Raw genomic sequence first — 20,470 nt, forward strand, 5'->3', positions numbered from 1 at the left:
TGGACGATGAGGATTGTCGTCGTTGAATGAAGGCCGTCACGTTTCCTTGTAATTTCGCCGCCGCCGCTCACGATAGGAGGCAGGTTGCAGGGTGACTGCAGCACAGCGAGATGACACGGCAGGGAGCACAGGTGGTGCATCAGTCAGACATCTCAGTCGGTCAACCCGGAGCACTTGGTCCTGTTCCGTGACCTCGTGCCCGCGAGCCTTCGATCCTTACAAGTGGCCTCAGAGTGCACCTAGCCTGGCGCAAGTGGCAAATGGTGACATCCCCACCACTTAGTGGGGAATGTTATTGCCGTCTTTGATTCATTCTTTGTAATGACCTGTCCGTGTGTCTGAGTTAAAGTGAGATTGCCTGTCGCTCTATCCGTCCATGATTGTCGTTCACGATGAGTGTTTTCAATGAAGGCCGTTTGCTTTTCCTTGTGCTCACAGCAACGTCCTGCGGTCTCGTTCATTGTTTTTTTGTGTCTCTCTCCGCACCGTTCGAGAGCAATTTTCTTCCATTAACCACATCCCCCCCCCACCCACTCACCTGTTGTGCTCCTCGTGTGACGCGCTTCTTTTCCCGTCTCTTTGTCTCAGAGTTCATCACTTTCATTGGCCGTAGGATCGTGTGTGTGCACGGGGAGTGGTGGCGCAGCAGTTGGCACGCTGCGCGATTAAAACCCAGCGACCCGAGTTCGATTCCGGCTCGAGGCCGCAAACAGCGGTGACGATTATCTGAACCGGTCCTGAGCCTCCCGCAGGTCGACTCGGCCTCGAATGAGCACCCGGTGCGGTGTGTAGTAAACATCGTCACTGGGGAGACAAAGGCGGTCCGGGCGTGACGCTGGCCACCCACCCCCTCGTGTGCCGGTCCGGCCATCATAGGTGCCACTCGCCAACAGCACTTGCCCCAAACGTCTGTGAAGGCTACAAGGAGGGGGGGATTTTTGACTTTGTGACCTGACGGTATTTTGACCCCCCCCCCCCCCCACGTCATCTGCACCCCCTGGGACCGATTGCTTCGCAGCGTTCCCTCGCTCTGTGCGGCAGCGGCGGCGGCGGATGCGCCCGAAGAAAAAAGGTTACCTGCAAATTAATTTCGTCGTTAATTAACTCCCCGTCTCCCGCCCCCGCAGGACAAGCTGCTGCTGGGCTACAGCCAGGTGGAGATCCCGGCGGTGGTGACCCCGCGCTCCGTGCAGCGCCTCGTCGACTTCATGTACAGCGGCGTGCTGCGCTTCCCGCACGGCGAGGCGCTGCAGATCCTCACGGCCGCCAGCATCCTGCAGATCAAGTCCGTCATCGACGAGTGCACGCGCATCATCGCCAGCAGCGTGGCCGCGCGCGTCACCTCGTCCGACCGCCGCGGCGGCGGCGACGACGCCGCGGCCACCGTCGCCGCGGCCGCGGCAGCGGCGGCCGCGGCGGCCTCCTTCGCCGGCGGCGACCGGCGCTCGACGGAGCCGGCCGGAGGCGACGTGGGCGACGGGGAGGGCGGTCGAGGGGCGCCGCGCAACGGCAACGACGACGAGGAGGAGGAGGACGACGACGACGAAGACGACGACGAGACGGCGGCGGCGGCGTCGACGGTGCTGGTTCTCGAGTCGGCGCAGGACGGCCCGGGCTTCGTGACGGCGACCAAGGGTCACCAGCGGCACCACATCCAGCAGCAGCAGCAGAAGATCAGCCTCGGCGCCATGTCCGACGGGCGCCAGCCGTGCCTCGGGGCCGCGGACGTGCCGGACGGCGAGCCGGCGCCAGCGCTGGCGCATGGCGGGCACCCGCGCAACCGTCCGAGCGGAGGCGGCGGGGGCCCCTACGCGGCGTTGGCGGCGACGGCGGCGGCGCTGCGGAACGCCGGCGTGGTGCCGCGCAACAGCTGCGAGATCGGCATGGAGGTGCCGGCGGTGGAGGAGGAGGGCGGCGCCCGCGGCGAGCGCGGGGAGCCGGACTCGGCGCAGGGGACGCCGGACTCGCCGGGCTCCCCCGCGCAGAGCGCCAGCGACGGGGAGACGACCGCCGTCTCCGCCGCCGCCGGGGCCGGAGCCACCGGCGCCGCCTACTACACCACCGCCCGCTACGGGCAGCCGAGCGACGCCGCCACGGCCAACCAGCGGCGCTACTACATCATACAGTCGGGACGCGCGTGGTCGGAGACCGGCGCCGCCGGCGTGGGCGACGACGGCGCCTGCTCCATGGAGGGGCTCTGCGGCGCCGGCGACGAGGAAGAGGAGGAGGCGGGGAGACGGCCCTTCGACGGCGCCCGGAGGCGGCGCTCGCCGTCGTCGTCGCCACGGCGCAAGCACGAGTCGCACTGCCGCAAGCAGCCGCGGCCCGTGCGGATCCCCTCCGTCGTCATCAAGCAGGAGGCGGTGGAGGAGGAGGAGGAGGCGGGGGCGGCGGGGTGCGAGGAGGCGGGGGAAGGTGTCGGCGGCGCCGGCGGCTACTACTACGACGGCGCCGGGAGGGGCGGCGGGCGCGCCTACGGTTTTGGGTACGCGCGGCGCTACCTTCCCCCGGGATACGAGGCGCCGGAGAACGGGCACCGCTGCGACGACGCGCCGGCCACGATGATGATGATGATGGACGACGAGGAGATGGCGCGGCTGCCCCGCGACGACGAGATGGGCGCCACCGGGGCCGAGCGCGACGAGGAGATGGAGGGGGAGGACGGCGCGCAGGCGGGCGACCAGCGGGCCTTCGACGGCTCCGCCAGGGAGGAGTGCGACGACGAGGACGAGGAGGACGAGGACGAGGACGACGACGCCATCGACGACGACGGGAGAGGGGGTGGGAACGGCTACGAGGAGGACGACGACGACGCGCCGGCAGACGACGGCGCCGTCAGGGGCGAGGAGACGTTCGAGGGCTGGCCGCTCGCGCCGCGCGGCACCTCCGACGGAGGGACGTGCGCCAACGTCGCCGGGCGCAGGGCACCGGGCGCCGTTTCTCTGGAGCGCCGGCTGTGCTTGCTGGCGGCCGAGAACCGCCTGGCGCCGTCGAGGACCGAGCCGTCCGGCGCCGACGGCGGGGAGGCGTTTGCGCCTCCCGCCGGCGGCCGCGGCGCGTCGGCGCCGGTGACGCCGACGACGGCGGCGGCGCCCCCCGCGCTGGAGTTTGCGCCGGCGATGCAGGGCCGCGCGCAGTGCGTGCCGTCGCAGCTCTACGTGGTGAAGCGGGAGGGCGGCGGCGCCGGCTGCCGCGCCGCCGGCCTCGGGGTGCCGCTGGCGCTGGGCGGCGGCAGCGGCGGCGGCGTTGCCGCGGCGACGCCCGCTTGCCCGCCCGGCACCACACCGGTGGGGTACTTCCCCGCCCTCTTCGCGTCGCACTCTTCGGCGGCGGGCTCCGGCGCCAAACTTTACCAGTTCTCCGTTGCTCAGCCGGCGCTGTCCGGGCACCACCACCATCAGGTGCAGCAGCAGCAGCAACAGCAGCAGTTGGATTCGCATCAAACCTTGCAGCAGCAGCAGCAGCAGCAGCTGGGACGTACGGACCAGCCGTTCACGTCCTTCCTAAGTCTGGGGGCTCCGGGGGCGCTGGCCACGTACAGCAGCCACCACATAGCAGGCGGCGCCGCAGGCACAAGCTCGCACAACCAGGGGCTCGGCCAGATTCTCCAACAGCACCAGCAGGGTGGCTTGCAGCAGCAGCAGCAGCAACAGCAGCAACAGCAGCAGCAGCAACAGCACGGGCCACACCAGCTGCAGAGGTTGCTGCTTCCGTTCTCGGTGCAGCAAGTGGGAGCCGCTGCGGGCGGCGGCGGCGGCGGCGCGGGCGGCATTGTGGGTAACGCGGCGCGATCGAACCTGCAGGGCTTGCCGCTGGTGGTGCGCCTCGGGGAGAAGAAGCCGTATGAGTGCACGCTGTGCAACAAGACGTTCACCGCCAAGCAGAACTACGTCAAGCACATGTTCGTGCACACAGGTGAGGAGGGGGCAGGGAGCGACGCCGCTCACGGCGACGAGCGGAGCGCCGGGCCGGCTAGAGCGCAGCGAGTTGGCACAGTGGGGGGGGGGGGGGGGGGGCAGGTGGTACGTCGGGCCGGTCATCTCGGTCAGTCGACCCGTGCCACCTGGGGGGGTCTGCCCCGGAACGTTCTGTCGGCGAGCGTTCGACACTTCGCGTGGCCTCAACGTGCACATGGCCTGGCGCAATGGCGGTTGTTTTGTTGTTGTTGGGGCGGCCGGGACACCGTCAGTAAAGATCCCCCCCGGCTGTTGGGGCAAGTGCTGTCCGCGAACAGCACCGATGAAGGCCAGAACGGCACACGAGGGGGTGGGTGGCCAGCATTCACCCCCAACCGAATTTGTCTCCCCAGTGGCGATGTTTTTACGCACCAGGTACTCGTTTGAGGCTTAGTCAACCTACGGGAAACTCGTGCCGGCTTCAAATATTGACAGCTGGTGTTGACCACGAGCGGGAATCGGGTCCATAGCGTGGCGTCGCCAACCTCGACATTAACGCTTCCTACCAACACGCACACACACCAACACCTAACCCCCCCCCCCGCCCCCCGTTCACCTCTCCCTTGCGCCTCCCTCCCTCCCCCTCGTCCCTCCTTCCAGGCGAGAAGCCCCACCAGTGCGGCATCTGCTGGCGCTCCTTCTCGCTCAAGGACTACCTGATCAAGCACATGGTGACGCACACGGGTGTGCGCGCGTACCAGTGCGTCGTCTGCAACAAGCGCTTCACGCAGAAGAGCTCCCTCAACGTGCACATGCGGCTGCACCGCGGCGAGCGCGCCTTCGAGTGCGCCGTCTGCCGCAAGAAGTTCTCGCACAAGACGCTGCTCGAGCGTCACTCGGCGCTCCACTCGGCGACGGCCGCGGCCGCGGCGCCGGTCCCGCCGCCGCCGCCTCCTCTGCCTGCCGGCGCAGTCGGCGTCCTCGCCGGAGCCGCCGCCGCCGCCGCCGCCGCTTCTTCGGCGCCGCCGTCGCCCGCGCCTTCGTCGCTGATGTCGTCGGCGGCGCTGGCGGCGGCGTTGGGGCTCCCGCCGGTGATGAGCGCCGGTCTGGCGGGGGCTCACCGCGACGCGGCGGCGGCGAACGTGGCGGTGGTGGCCGTGGCGTCTGGCGGAGCAGCTTTGGCGGCGCCGGCTTCGTCCGTCGTGGAAATATCGCCGAACGGCAACAGCGGAATTGTGGGTAACAGCGGCGGTGGAATTGTGGGTAACGGCAACAACGGTAATATCGTCATTAATTTGCTCAGCAGCAGCAACATCAACAACAACAACGTTGGAAGCGGTCATTACGTGGCCTCCGGCAACGGCATAGGCAGTATTCTCACAGTGCCGGGAGTGGCAATTTTGCCGCCGCCGCCGCCAACGTCGTTGTCGTCGTCGTCTTCGTCGTCATCCTCTTCGTCGCTTAGCGAGGAGCCGCGTGACGTGCAGGCGCCCGCCACGTCGTCGTCATCGTCGTCCGCGCTGCCGACGTTGCCCCCGCTTCCCGCGCCGTCCGGCGGGGCGTGCCCGCCTCCCGTCCCGAGCGGCGACGAGCGGTGCGACGTCGGAGCACCGCCGCCGCCGCCACCGCCGCCGCCGCTGCAAATTCCACCGCCGCAAACGCCGCAACTGCCGGCTTCACCGTGCCTCCCACCGCCCGGCGCAGACTGCCGCCCTCCTCCCCCTACTGCGGTGGCGGTACCGCCACCGCCGCCCCCCGTGGCACCACCGACGCTCCTGGTATGCTCCGTGTGCCCCGCCAAGTTTCATTCGCTCGAGATGTTCAACGAGCACGTGCGCATGCACGTCACGAGCGGCTAGGCCGGTGGATCTGCACTTCCTCCTCCTCAGACAGGGAGAGGGTAGGAGAGGAGCGAGCGAGCGAGCGAGCGAGGGATGGAGAGGATGAGCGAGACGTCGTGAGGACCCATCGCAACAGATCTGCAGACGCCCTCCAGAGCGGCGCTGGGCGGGAGCGAGAGCGACTGGAGTCATTCTGTCGTTACCGTGAAGTTTTTTTTATTTTCGTGGGGGATGAGGTTTTCCCTATTTATTTCAACAACAAAAATTTGGTTCGCATTTTTACTTCTTTCTTTTTGACGAGATTAAAAGAAATAATCCCGCAGGGTTTTTTTTATTTTGTTCTTATAATCGGTCAAAAATGTGGATGGGGGGGGCCGTTGCCTTTCTCTCATTTCATTCACGGAGAGCGAGCGAACGAGCGAGGTGGAGTGTGAGCGAGCGGACGAGCGGGGTGGAGAGCAAACGAACGAACGAGCGAGCGAGTGCCCTGTGGGTTATCTCGCTTTGCTGCGACGCGACAAGGAACTCGAAGCATCCGCCCCGGTGACACCTCACACAGCCAGCCGTCGCTCGGCAGCACCGGCGATCGTTCCCGATCCGGCCATGGAGCGGTAGCGGCGAGAATTCCACGCCGGGTCCCCCCCCCCCACACTCTCTCTCTCTTTGACGCTTCTTATCAAGGCACGCGCCAGCGGTTAACATAATTCCAACAGTTAATCCTAATTTAACAAACGCTATCGATTCCGACACCGGCATTGGGCTCATTTCTCCCCATCACGTCGTGGAAACTCTCTCTCGAATCGCATCACGACTTTTTTCTTTTGGCTCGGGAGTGCCTCGAGGGGAACATGACGCTGCCTCGTTTTATTGCGGCGTAGTCGGCTACAACAGAATGCCTGTTTTGGGAATTAACAAAAAAGATAAACTTAAACAAATGCGATATCGCAACTAAAAAAAACTAGTTTTTATTTCACCAGGTAAGGCCCACTGAGCTGTAAGAGCTATTTTTTAGAAACAACCTGGTTAGGACAAATGATTGCTCAACAAAGTGGCTTATCACTTGGAAATTTATAGCAGCCAAACGCTCTAAAATTCGTGATTTCGATTCTAAATGTGGAGGGGGAAAACCGGAAGACCCGGAGAAAAATCCACGCGACCACGGGGAGAGAGAGTGACAATGCAAACTCCCAAACTATACAGCAGCAGGCGTCAAGGGTCGGGATCGAACCCACGACCTCCTGCACACGAGGCCGAGGGAGTTGACGTCTCCTCGCCACCGCGGGGCGTATGGCAGAGCGGGCGTGCACAGGATGGAGATCCTCACGCGATCAAAAAAAGACGAAGAGACGACGTTTTTTGAGCCCGCCGGCCGTAGCAATGTTAACGGAACACGTGGACGAACGTGTCGTTATTTTCGTAACGTTCGTTTTTTTTTCAGTGTTAACACGTCATTTCCCCTCCCCCCCCCCCCGCTTTTACTTGAGGTGTCGCACAGCGGTGCCTGCCTGTAAAGCGGAAACAAAACGAAACGTTTTACGAAAGCAGAGAAAAAAGAAATAACACTTAAGATTTAACTAAAAAAACGCTACGGTTACCAGCTTAACGTCTGCTAAGTGTGGGTGTTCAGTGACCGCGCAGAGTATATATTTTCAGAGCGTTAGTTTAGAGGTGCTCATTGGATTTTAGCTGGCTAGTCTTGTGCCTGAATAGCATTTTCTATAAGGCGGCGGTGGCGGTGGTGGTGGTGGTGGTATGAGCCACACGAGTTAAAGTCCTATGGTCCGGTGGCTTTTGCAAGTGTTTGCCGTCAGTGGCTCTTGACCGGGTGACTTTCGTGAAGCTACCCCCCCCCCACCCCTCCTTTAAAGCAAAGCAAAACATAGTTGAGAGAGAAGAAGTAGTCCGTGAAAAGACTCAATACACTATATTTTTATTTTGGAATATTTCATTTTTAAGCTGCCTAGTCGTAAGGTGCCTGTTAAAATACCGCGTATTAAGCCCAGTCTGGTGGCTACATCTGTGCCTGTTTGAATACGAAGCGTACATACTAACACAGTTGCATTGTGGGTACTCGCGTGTTTTCCCCACAGTGGCTACAGATGCGGGCGAGCAGTGTTTTTTCGGGATATACAAACTCTCTCTTTGACGGTTTTACGGATTTTTATTTCGTCGATTTTTTTTGTCGTGAGCTAACATCGCTGCCTGCAGTATACAGATAACTATCGTATTAAAACGGATATTAATGTTTCATCATATGTTACTCATAATAACTACGCCTATAACATTAAGCGGTTTATCTTTTTTTTCCCTCACTTTGACTTCTCTTCGGTTTTAAATCAACTGCCTTTGTGCGAATTGGCAGGTGTTTTGCAAACAAAAAGCAACAACTGAAAACCCGTCGAAAAACTTTCGGTCGGCGGCATCGGCTCTCGTGACGTGTACGCTAAAACCGTACGGCATCCGACACTTTAACCACCGCGGCCGCCGGGGTTTTGGTGACTAATGTGAGAGCAGAGGTGGCGTGGGGGGCAGCTCTCGGAAGTGTTTTGGGGGGAATCGCGTGGCAATAAACAAACGTACCCGGGTGCGAACTGGGTCACCGGCCTTGGGAAGGTCCCGGGACTTGGTGGAGGGGGCGGGGGAGGGTTTAGGCGACGCGGGTTGCTATCGAGAGAGACACGGCGCTAGGGCTGCGGTGTCGGGGGGGGCAGAAGCCGAAGGGGGGCATCTGGGTTACACTCGTCAGCTAGCAGTGGGAGAGGGAATGGAACTCAGTTGGTAGCCCCGGTGGAGTGAGATCGATGGAAATGAGAGAGTGCCATTGTGTTCGACTTGAAGCGTTCTTTCAGCGGTTAAACTTGGTGGGCCGCTTTTCGGCTGTGACGTGTTCCTTATTGAACCGAGTTGGGGCAGTCTGTCGTCTAGAAACCCAATTGGAAACCGGCTTGTCGGTCTATTGTCTAAAGAACCAATCAGGGACCTGTTTGTTAGTCTGTTGTCTAGAGACCCAATCAGGGACTGGCCTCTCAGTCTATTGTCTAAAGATCTCAAGCAACATCGTACTCTACAAGAAGTTGAAACTATTTTGCAGTTTTAAAACACTGACCTTAAAGATCATCGGGTTCGATGTATTGAATTCGGAGTTCATTCTTGTTTATTGCAAGGTCAGTGTATAACTCTGATAGGAATCCTGACTTCCAAAACATCGTTGCTGCCCCGTATCCGTGCTGTGTTCAGCTTGGGGTGCAGAGGTCTGTGAACAGCAGAAGAAGGGACGAGCCAAATACAAATGTAAAAGCCCCTCATTTGGCAATAGCAATGGGGCGTGGGTGATGCCGCTGGGCAAGGAGAAAACGAGCAAATCACGTGCCAGGCCCAGCCCTAGCCCCAGCCACACGAGCCATCAGCACCCCGAACTCTCTACCACTGACCCTTGCACTAGGCCAAGGGTCGGCAGCCTGCGGCTCCGGAGCGAAGCGCGGCTCTTTAATTATGACGGCTTCGTGATGTTACTCGCGTGCCTTTGGGCTGTTCAAATATTGGGTTGGTTTTTTTTCGCCGAATTTGAGAGAAAAAATGGCTATCCTTATTTTTGGTCGCCAACCACGCGCACTAGATCAACCGGACCTTAACCCAATCCGTAATTACAACCACACAACAGGATGAAATAAAAAAAATAGACATTTCACAGAAATAAATAATGAAAATAACAATACATCATAAACTAGTTCAGGGTTTTTTTTGTGTGCCGTCAACTTTTACAACCGTGGATTCGTCCGTCATTGTTACACGTTTTCACAAAAGTCACGTGCATGGCATCAATGCAGCCATGTTGGATCGAGCGTTGCCATGACAGCCACGTGACCCCCCCCATCCAGCCAATCGGAGCGCATGTTGCTCGTACAACAGCAACGTATTTCAAAATAGTTATCGAAACCAAGTCTCTCCGTGTTGCAAAGACATGGGCAACTTTACACAGCAAGGGCCGAGTTACGCCATCACAGCAAGAGCTTAAATATCTCGTTGTTTTCCCCCCGGGGATCACTGCTCAGTAAAAATGCAACGTCTCCAAAGTTGGCACTTGGTTTGAACCGTTGTATCAATGGTGGCCCAATGTTAGCCCAACATTCCGTGTTGTTTTTTTACCGAGCGGTGATAGACTGAAAGTGGTGATCGTGTGCAACTCTACTCGTGGGCACGGTTTAGAACGCGAGGCGGCAAACTGGACGGTTGCGTGCCCGGGTGTGGAAATACGTTCTGGGTTAATGGCCAGAACGAATCCCCCCACCCCCGCCCCCCAACGGCAATTGGGTTCTCTGCGATGATGTTGTTGCAAGTAGCGTGCGCACCCCCCTCCTACCGTCGACGTAGCTTCACATCGACTCTCATTTGAGCTCAACCCCTCTCGCCCTACGCGGAGCTGGGACATCTTTTTGTTCGCTTCCCCCCCCCCCCGTCTTTGTGTTCACAGTGCCACGACGACTCGCGTTTCCCATCCGCACCGGTCGACGACAGGGGGGACAGGCCCTGCGATCCTAGTTATGCAGCGTGATCCATTTATAGATACTCCACTAAAACAGCATAATGACTACTTGGCACACTTCTCTTGAGATGGCACTTTATTGAAGGCGCGTTGACACTTGACATCAGGCGGAGAGCCCCACCGCAACAGCCCCGAGTCTCCCGCGCATCTCCCCCTTATATATCACTACGAGGCCACGCCCCCCTTCTCGAACATTCCCGTAGCCACCAGTCCCTTCACACTCACAGCTGACTCCCCTGTCATTACCTCCCGTGGCCACCAGTCCCTTCGCACTCGCAACTGACTCCCCTGTCATTACCTCTCGTGGCCACTAGTCATTATGGGGTAAACAACATTTTACACGAAAGCCTCCAACAATATTTCCCACCAAACTCAAGAATACGTTCATTGCGTCTTTTATCTGCACATCTCCTCCGTAAGACGTCACCCCTGGCCGCCACTCTCGCAGCGCTCGACCACCTTTTGAGAAGGATGTTCAGAGGTCGTTGTAAAGGAGTGGGGTGTCTGCAAATGGATCGCCCTTCAATCAAAAATCTTCGTTTCGCTTGCCTTTTTCACGAAGGGACAAATTTGTGACTTTGAGGATATATATGCACAAACACAAACTTTACTCTAACTCGACCATTATCACCGTTAAAAGAGTCCGACGTGTGCACGCACACGCAGCACATGCACACGCGCGTGCACGCACGCACGCCGCCCCACGTGATCCTAATAATCGTGCTCAGAAGCAACGCAGCGTTTGCTGAGTGGTCCCCGGTGCTAAAACACAACGGTGCTTTAAACGGAGAGGAGCTGGGTGGACGGGCGGTGGGGGGAGAGAGCGGCGGGGGTGACGGAGCGCGCGAGAGAGAGATCGAGAACGATGGAGGAGGAGGAGGTGGGGGGGGGACTAGCGTCGTCGTTACTTTCACCGTCTTTTCGATCAGTTATCGACGCCCGACTTACAACGGCGGTCGCTGAACGAGGAAGAGCAACGACGCACAACGATGGACAATGACAAAGTTTATCCGCGGAGAATTTGGGTCGGCGTGGGAACGGGGGGGGGGGTAGGGGGCGGCGGTGCGGGTTTATGCGCCTCGATGGAGGAGCGCCGTGGAACAATTTCGAACGTGAAGAGAGAGAGAGACGGGAGAGAGGGGGCCCTTCTCGTATTTTACGAATGTGAACATGAAACGCAGAGTTTTGGGGGAAGTATTCCAAGACGCGCAACGCGACTGTCGAGTAAAAAAAAACGTTAAGATGACGAAAAGCAAAACGCGGCTGTCGAAACCAATTCCTGTGTCTCATCGGCACACGCGGCCAAACCTTAAAAACAAAGTCACAGACAGATGTCAAACATGGAATCGGAAATCCCTCACTCTGTATCGATGCACTTTTTTTTTACCTGTCTTATTTTTTTTAGGGACTAAGCAAGTTTGCACGGATTTAGGAAAACAAAATCGTGAACTGAATTTCCTTTGGCACTAAAGAGCGAGGAGTAATACTGATTATTGTTGTGAAAATAATAGGATCAAGTAAAAAAGGATATTGATGGGAGCTTCCAATAGCTGTGATTGAGCTGTAACCCAGGCGCGAGGTTTATGATTGTAGCACTATTTTAAAACATTTTCTTTTTCTAAGATGAAAAAAAAAGCAATTTACGGTGATAAAGTGCGTGCAATGCGTGTAAGCGTGCGTTCGGAGGATTCAGTGGCAGACGCGTGTGTTGCCGACACATCTGTGGATACATCAAGATTCGTCGGGAAATGGCACAGCACTAAACAGCCAATTAGCTAGAAAATCAAAACGGCTCCCGATGTTACTTTCCAAGTGTTTCTTTTGTACTTGCCAACACGCTTGGTGGCACACAAAGCATTTTATTTGAAGTCCATGCGACGAGGGGGGTGGGTGGGTGGGTGGCAGTGGCCTTTGTTGGCAAGTGTAAATGAAGCGGATGTCCGGACACGTTAGACGTAGACGTTTAGCGGGTCGTCAGCGGATTTGCATCGATGGATCGCCACGTGTCCGCTTTGGGCGTTTGATGTGCCTGCTTTGGGTGTCTTGATGCGTGTGGTGATGTGCGTATGTTCAACGGGCGTGCGTCTTCAAATGCCGAGTACCAACATGCCGCTCGCGGTCAATATCAGTGGCGAATATCTGAAACGGTTGAGTACCATGGTGCGGCGTTGTAAAAACATCGCCACTGGGGAGACAAAGGCGGTCGGGCGTGGTGATGGCCAACCACCCCCCTCGTGTGCCGCGCCGGCCTTCGTAGGTGCTCGCTAAACAGCACTTGCCCCAACAGTCTGTGAAGGCTACACGGGGGTGTGTGGGGACCTTTTGCCTTTTGTATGTCCGCATGATGCCGGGTGCGTTTGTTGGCGTGCGAGTTTGTGCATTTGTCACGCACGCAAGCGCACGCGTCTGTGTGGTGTGTGTCGTGGTGTGTGTCGTGGTGAGTGTCGGCACGAGAGACGCGAGGAGGACGACGATGATGGTGATGCTGGTTGTGGAGGGGGGGTGGTGGTGGTCGTGGGAAGGAAGCCGGGTTTGTTCCGCGACTCACGTGAGCTCATTATAATAGGCGCGCACTCGATTACCGTACGTATTTATTTTCAGCAGAGCTAAATATATTTAACATGAGAAGAAAGAAGAAGAATGAAAAAACGTTACATTTCCAAAACTATTTATGCACTTCTTTCGTTTTTTTCCCACCCCGATTGTAATTTATTTCTTCGTCGTCGCTAAAATATTTTTTTTTAAGTCGTAACCAACCCAAGAGCAGCACCAGCCAATCGAGCATCCTCTTATTCGTCGCGCCGACAGCGGGGATCGCTGGGGGGGGGGGGAAGGGGATCGATCATCCGTGGACCCCTCCGCGCGTCGCCCGTCGCCAAATCCACTCCCGCTTATCCGCGAACGCGTTGGCGGATTACAGGAAGCCGTTCCGCAAAAGAGGAGGACCACGGTGATGTGAACGGTGGTGGTGGGGTGAGAGAGCGTTGGTCAAAGAAAACAAATCCCCCATTGATAATCGCGGATAATACAAAGAATGGGAGCGGCGGATAATTGGATTTTTTTGTATTCACAAAACTCAACCTTGTCAAGTTAAGTTGCACTACTCAGCCACCTCCTTGTTAACCAAGTCGTCCATTATAGCCCTCTTAACAAAAACGCCACATACCAGACGGTCAAGACGACGTGCCCAGTACTTTTTTTCGTTTATTTTAAAACTCGTAATTGTGTGCGCCTCTACTAGAGTGAATGCGGTATAGTGAAATGTGACTTATTGCTGCACTATTCCAATGGATGGAGATATGGGGGGGGGTGGGGTGCACTGTTTTACATATTTGTTTCTAAGCTTCATTTTGTTGCCTTTAAGCAAGAGAAGAGAAAAAGGAGGAACGCGAGGATGAGCGAGAAGCGGTTTTGTTCGCAAGTTGCTTTGGCTTTTCCACGCGAGCGCGCGAAGGGTTCGCGGCGAGGGGTGGCATCGTCGCAATGCATTCCCCAGGTATTTGTTGTCCACCGAAATTGTACTTGAGTCCGCGTTGTGTATGGGAGGTGGAGGGAGAGTGAGACACACACAAAGGCAGAGACCATTTATTTTGGAAAAAGTGGAAATGGGGGGAAAAAAACAATTTAATGCAGCTTTTTTTTTATATAGATTGCATAAACTATCGCGTTTCACCAAAACACTGGGCATATCATGATTACCGTTATGATGATAATCTTATTGTTGTGACGTTTTCCCATTATTATCCCGTGCCTTTATTAGAGTACTACAGCTATTGTCGTTATTATTGTTATTTTACAACAACGAAAAAAAAAACACGGTAATTTTTTTTACGAAAAAAAATTAACACAAAAAAAAACGAAAATCCACCACCACACACACACGAAAACAATATAGCCACATTTCTCATTCATTGCAGTATTCTATTGCTTTTTACCTGGTATAATATATATTATTAAAACGAAAACTTAGCAAACGGCATTTAATCTTTAACGTATCATTTACGAGGATACATCAATAAACCCCGGCTAATGCAATAAACGGTGGTGAGGAACAGACGGAACGTGGGGGGGGGGCACTTCGAGTCCGGCGAGACCACGTGTTGTTGGCCTGCGTCGATTGTCCTGGGCTCAGTGGCAGCCCGTGGCGTTGGCGTGGTTGTCACGGGCCCTGGTGCAAGGGGGTGATGGTATGTGTGTGTGTGTGGATGTACCGTATGCGTGGGCTGAACTTCTTTCGCAACCGCACGTAGCCAACCTTGCTAATCGGAGGTGCTGGGGGGAGGGGGGGGGGTCAACAAACTTAAACGCAACAAAGCAGTTGTAAGGAAATGAGTTTTCAATCTAGATGTGAAGTATCATACGAGGCCCCCTCCGCCCTGTCCAATTCCGGTTTTGCCCACAGCCCCCCCCCCGGATCTTTGTATCCCAGCAAGTTGGCCCCCTCCATCACCGCTGAACCTTGGGTGCAGTGGCACCGCCTGCACCATCCGACAGCTGCGCCACTCGCGGGCGGCCGGGGCTCACGTGTCGCGTGATCGGGGTCGTTGCGGCTCTTTGGAGCATCGCGGGCAAGTGGATTGTGCGTGCTCTGGACAGCCGTTCTCTGGGCGAACAGTTCGACGTTGGCGGCTGCCTCCCGGTCAGCGCTGGAGGTCGTTCTGAGTATTGCGGCGCTGTTGGACGTCGCAGGTTCTGCGTCGTGGCCCCAATTGATGGTCGATATGGGCGGCTGGTTGATGCGGCCCTCGTATCGTTGGACGGCTGGGGTCGTGCGCCGTGACCTTTACTTTGCGAGTGTCTGGCTGGTGGGTTACTGTTGTGGTCGGATGGCTACGAGCGTAGCGTAGCCAGCGGTCACGGGGGGTACAAAATCCTCATGGCGTCGAAAAAAAAAATGATTCGCGTTCCGCCCTTAAATGGTCACGGCTGGTTCCGAGTTGTCGAGGCCTTAAAAACCACCATCTGAGAAAGTGTTCAACCAAGGCCCGTGGAATCCCTCGTGTGGGGGGGGGGGGGGGCACGTGGATGGGCCAATCAGTGGAAAGTGCAAGCGCCAATGGGGCAGCTGAAGCCTTGAACAAGAAGTTTGCTCAGCCGGCCAAAACTCACGATGGCCATGCAGGGGAGCAGTCACCGTCAATTGTCGCGAGGGCGTTTGGACACTTGCCGACAACGTGTTCAGGCCTGGCTAGGAGACACGCGCAGCATTTTTGGACAGAAAGCCCCCACGGTATGACCGTGTCCGAGCTTTTCTGCCTTTCAACAAGGCGACTTAGATAGAGTGGCTCACGAAGTGAGCTCTGCACCGGGTCAGTAGCTGGTAGTTGCGTAGATTTGATATCGTTTAATATAGTTACACGATTTTTTAGTGCAGTAGAAATCCTGTTAGAACCTCTGTTATCCCGATCTTGTCTCTAGTCTAACCAATAAACAACCGGAAACCCAACAACTTCTACTAAAGTGTGGCTGTACCCCTGCATTCTCGAATTTCTTGGGGGGCGGGGAATGCTTGGGCAGCCAAACCTCATGAAAGTTACGTTAACAAATGTGTGCAGGGAGTGCAAAACGTTAATATGGTAGAAACGAAAAACAACTTAAAACGAAACAATGTAGAAAAAAAACCCATACATTTGTCAATGTGAAGTGAAGAATATTGATGATTGTGGACGAGTTAATGGGTGCGCGTGTCTTGTGCGTGTCTTGTGCGTGCACACGTGTGTGTGGGGGGGGGGGAGGTGGTGCAGTGTCCTGCAAAACGTGGGTTCAATTCCGGGCCATGATAGATAGGCAACATCAAATGCTATCCGAGCTTGTCCTGGGCCCCTCTAGGTCAGCCCAGCCTTATACACACACACGAGTACGTCGCAGAGACACACGCAAAAAAAAGGCTGCTTGCCATGCCACCACCCCTAATATGCCATGCCGGCCTTAAATCGGTGCTCGCTAACAGCACTTGCCCCAACGGTCTACAAGGTTATACGGGGGTGGACCTTTAGTGATAGTGTGCGTGTGTGTGTAGGCCTATGCGTGTGCGTTTGCTAATGCATTGTGAAGAAGAGAGACAGATGCAATAGGAGGTGAAGATGATGGATGCCAAGGGGCGGTTATGTGCACTATTCGTTATTGCGTGTCGTTGCTATTGTTGTTTGTTGAAGTTCAAAAAAATGGGCACTATGTATTATACCGTAAGTGAAAACTGTGTTAAAGAGGACATCGAGACTGTGATGATGTTGGTGATAGTAGGGTCACGAATGGCTGCGATTGAGAGGGCATCACATTATTTTTTTTTGTTTAAGATCATTAAACAAAAATGGCTTTCCTTGGTGTCAATCGGCATTTTGACCATTCTTGTTTGCGGCAGTCGGTGTATTTTTTTACAAAGTGGCATTAGAAGTTCAAATAAAGCATTTTAATTTGTTTGTTTTTTTCGCAGAGGCTGAACGAAGAAAAAATATAGAAGTAATAATATATTATAAACAATGCATATATCTATATATTTAGACATTTACAAGTAAAAAAAACTGTAATACAGATATTTGCACAATGTTGTTGTTTGTGTTTTGGGGTGGGTGTGAAGTGTGACTGAAGTTACAATGCCTTCACTTCATATCAGCAGTAAGCACAGCTTCTCCAGATGTAACCCCCCCCTCCCCCCCATTGTGACAATGCTCCTTGTACCTCTGGTAGGGAACAACTGAGCGTGGACCTCTTCATTCCCCGAGCCGAGGGGTGGTTTGTAGACACGTAGCGATTCACGATCCTGCGTATGCGAGTCATTTATCATCGTCACGATTCAATCTTTAATGGTGTTAGTAGAATTCTACAGCGGCGTGAATGTACAGGATGCACAGCAGCGTATATAGAATCGGCAATGATGGTGAAACTCGAGAATCTATATCGGCTGCGTGTATGTAGAACTTTATGTCGCACCACTGTGTAGCCAATCGTGCTAATCGGAGGTTATGGATACATTTGGTCTTAAGCGGAGTTACATCTTTGGAATGCGCAGTGTTTACCGTCCCGATTTGGAAAAAAAACAGATCGATGTCAAAAGAAAAATTTATATAAAAACCTCCATGCGAGTTGGAAATAACCGATCGATGGATGGATGGATTGATGGATCGTTACGTGTCTATATTGGCAGAGAGCGGGCTCACAACTCGCACATTCATTGCACGCTCAGTACATGGACAACGTATTCCGAGTGGTGGCTCACAGAAGCGATTTTCACGACGTTTGATCGAGGCTGGCGTCCGTGTCCCCTTGTGGACTTTGGGTTGCCACAGTTTGGGCGATTTTACGATAATATGTAGTAATGATAATATATTTTTTAAACCGCAATAAACGTATCGGCCTTTAAAATAAAATGGCATTGTGATTAATAGTGATAATTTTCCTATGCGAAACTTTTTTTGTATTTCCTAAGTCAAACGTTTAGGAAACAACTCGATTACACTGGTCAACAAAAAAACACATTTTTTTCTGGCCTGGACTTGTGCAGCTGTTCTAGACTAATTTCAGGGTGCTGATTCCAAATATGATGTCAGATTTGCTCTATTTTCATTGATTTTACCCGACATTAACTCTGTCACTTATGATTGCAAGTTGTTGCGAGTCAGTGACTGCTTTAGTGTTAAAATATGGTGCTGTATTTTTAGGATCGTGTGTTTATAATATAATTTTATGTAGACATCCACATTTATTTGATATTTTTCTTCTGCAGTTTTTATTGAAAATACAATATTTGATATCTCAAAAACCTGATGTGATAGACAAAAACTGATGCCAGATTTGGAATCAGCACCCCAAAATTCCTTTAAAAACGTTGGAATACCTTATGCCAGAAAAAAGTGTGTTGACCAGTGTTATTGACAGTTGGTAATAAATAGCTATCATCCACTAATTGGGTGCTTTGCTAAATGTTTTCCGGAGTATTCAACGGCATGGCGATTATATGACATATACCATCACCGCTGTCTCGGTTCAATTACTTACGTTCAGCGTCACTGACAGCAAGTGCGTTGCAAGATTGGAATCGTTAGAAAAATGTTGGCAGTCTAAAGTTGAGCGAACTGCATTAGAGAGTAACTTTTTCCAGTCCATTACGGAGCTAAAGTGAAGCACAAAGCGAGTGAACAACAATAGTTACGGGAAGCCCATGAATCGCATTAATCGTCAAATCGTCAAATCTGGCATTGCATCGCGACAAATGATACCGTGGCAACCCGATCAGCGATACCGAAAGGACGCCGGTATCGTGTCGTAAGATCGCGTTCCATCAACAAAACACAAATACACACACAAAACACAAATACACAAATCACACAAAACACAAATGACACAAAAATGCACAACCCCGTGACACGTGACATTGATGGCCCACGCAGCGACAGTGCTTCTACCGTGGAGGAGCGGGGAGGGGGGTGGCGAGGCTCCTGTCGACCCAGTAGGCAGACGGGGCGAGACGCTGGGGTCAGAATTGACCGACGGTTTAGTGTCGGCCTCACCGCGATTAGGAATGCTCGAGAAGAAGTCGATGCCGACCGCCGCCGCTGCTGTGAAGGAGACTGGTGGCTGGCTGGGTGGGCTGGGTGGGCTGGGTGAGCTGGATGAGCTGCTCGGTGGATGAGCTGGGTGGCTGACTTCGGGGGCTTGGCTAGCTGGGTGGGCTGGGTGAACTGGGTGGGTGAGCTGCTGGGTGGGTGGGCTGGTTGAGCTGGGTGGGTGAGCTGGCTGGCTGGGTGAGCTGGCTGGCTGGGCGACTTTCACGGTTGTTGGTGGATCGTGCCGAAGTCGTGTTGAACGAGACAACCCGCCCATACAAGGTCGACGACACGAGAGAGAGGCCTGTGCGAGGTGGTACAGCAAGTAGGTTGTGCTGCTGAATGCCTCGTGCGGGGGGAGCCGTCGGTCCCCCCACACCACCCCACCAGTTTCCCCAAAACGTGCAAACGCGAGAGAGGATTATTGCCCAGATCATCCCAATGTAGCAGAGGGCTCGCATCCAACAAGGAGTCCCTCCCCGAGACCTCGGTGCAGCTTTGCCGATTGGGTAAAATAAAAATGACGCGGCTGACGCTTGTCCACCACGCACGAATGTTGTGGTTATACCCCCGTGTTCAACAATGTGCTGATATTGAGCGTGGGGGCCTCTCTGATCAGGGGTTTCCAAAACGCCCACTCCTCGCGGCCCCACCACCAGCCACCGCCACCACGCTCCGTCTATCCGCGTTCACCACGTTACTCCCCCGTTCAAATAGAAACCGACTCATACACGCTGCACGCACCCGACGATGATTAAACACGTCCCACGTGACGCTGCGAAGCAATCGACGCAGTCGGCGTCGCGCGGAACACGTGTACACACACACGCACGTGTGCGGGTCACGTGTACACACGCACGTGTACACACGCACGTGTACGCGGGTCACGTGTGTACACACACACGCACGTGTGTGTGTACACACACGCGCGCACGTGTGTGGAACACGTGTACACACACACGCGCGTGTACACACACACGCACGTGTACACACACACGCGCACGTGTGCGGGTCACGCGTACACACACGCACGTGTACACACACACGGAGAACTCGATCTGTGAAATCGGATCTGTTAACGCAGACATCGTTCGTTGGTGGTCGCGGCGCCACGTGTCGGACTAGTTTACCAATCATCAGGCGCGTGCCGCGTGGAACGAGTTCATGCGTTTGAATGGAGAGAGGCGTCAATTGGTAAAACACATTAAATGCGAAAAGACGAGGCGTGCTGGTGGGGGCTCGCGGAGGACTGAGGGTTTGCGAAACCCTGGCTCAACGTACTGCATATGTACTGTGTTGTGTGTGCGTTTATAATTCCATACAAAAAAACACGAAACAAGGCCAAACTACCATTGGAACCTGATTTGCTAGTAAAAAAAATATGATAATTGGTCTTTTACCCTTCTATCTGGCGCCTTTTCGCGTCATCTGGTCCAACACCATGTGAGACTAGGCTCTAAGGAAAGCTGTCTCGGTTGTGGACCAATCAACTTCAAGGGCAGTGCATATATTATCAGAGTTATGTTTTTTGTTTGCATTATGGCTGCAGGTATTGTGGTCTATGCAAACATGACTCCTTGTAAAAAAAAGGTGTCAGTTTTGTTGCCAGATAGAAGGGTAAAAATCCAATTATCAAGGTCAAACTAT

The 20,470-nt window shown here is 54.8% G+C and overlaps 1 protein-coding gene across 1 annotated transcript in view; it reads left to right on the forward strand.

The window, feature by feature from the left end:
* The window catches only part of LOC144942886 (uncharacterized), a 171,956-nt gene extending 160,625 nt beyond the window's left edge, over positions 1–11,331 (forward strand). Inside the window, exons 5-7 of the mRNA XM_078869887.1 lie at positions 1,128–2,363; positions 2,400–3,915; positions 4,557–11,331. Of these exons, the coding sequence (XP_078726013.1) occupies positions 1,128–2,363; positions 2,400–3,915; positions 4,557–5,755 (3,951 nt within the window). The 3' untranslated portion in view covers positions 5,756–11,331. The remainder of the gene's footprint in view (positions 1–1,127; positions 2,364–2,399; positions 3,916–4,556) is intronic.
* Positions 11,332–20,470: the final 9,139 nt, after the last annotated feature.

This window comes from Lampetra fluviatilis, chromosome 29 (genome assembly GCF_964198595.1).
Source record: "Lampetra fluviatilis chromosome 29, kcLamFluv1.1, whole genome shotgun sequence".
In the NCBI taxonomy this organism is placed as follows: domain Eukaryota; kingdom Metazoa; phylum Chordata; class Hyperoartia; order Petromyzontiformes; family Petromyzontidae; genus Lampetra; species Lampetra fluviatilis.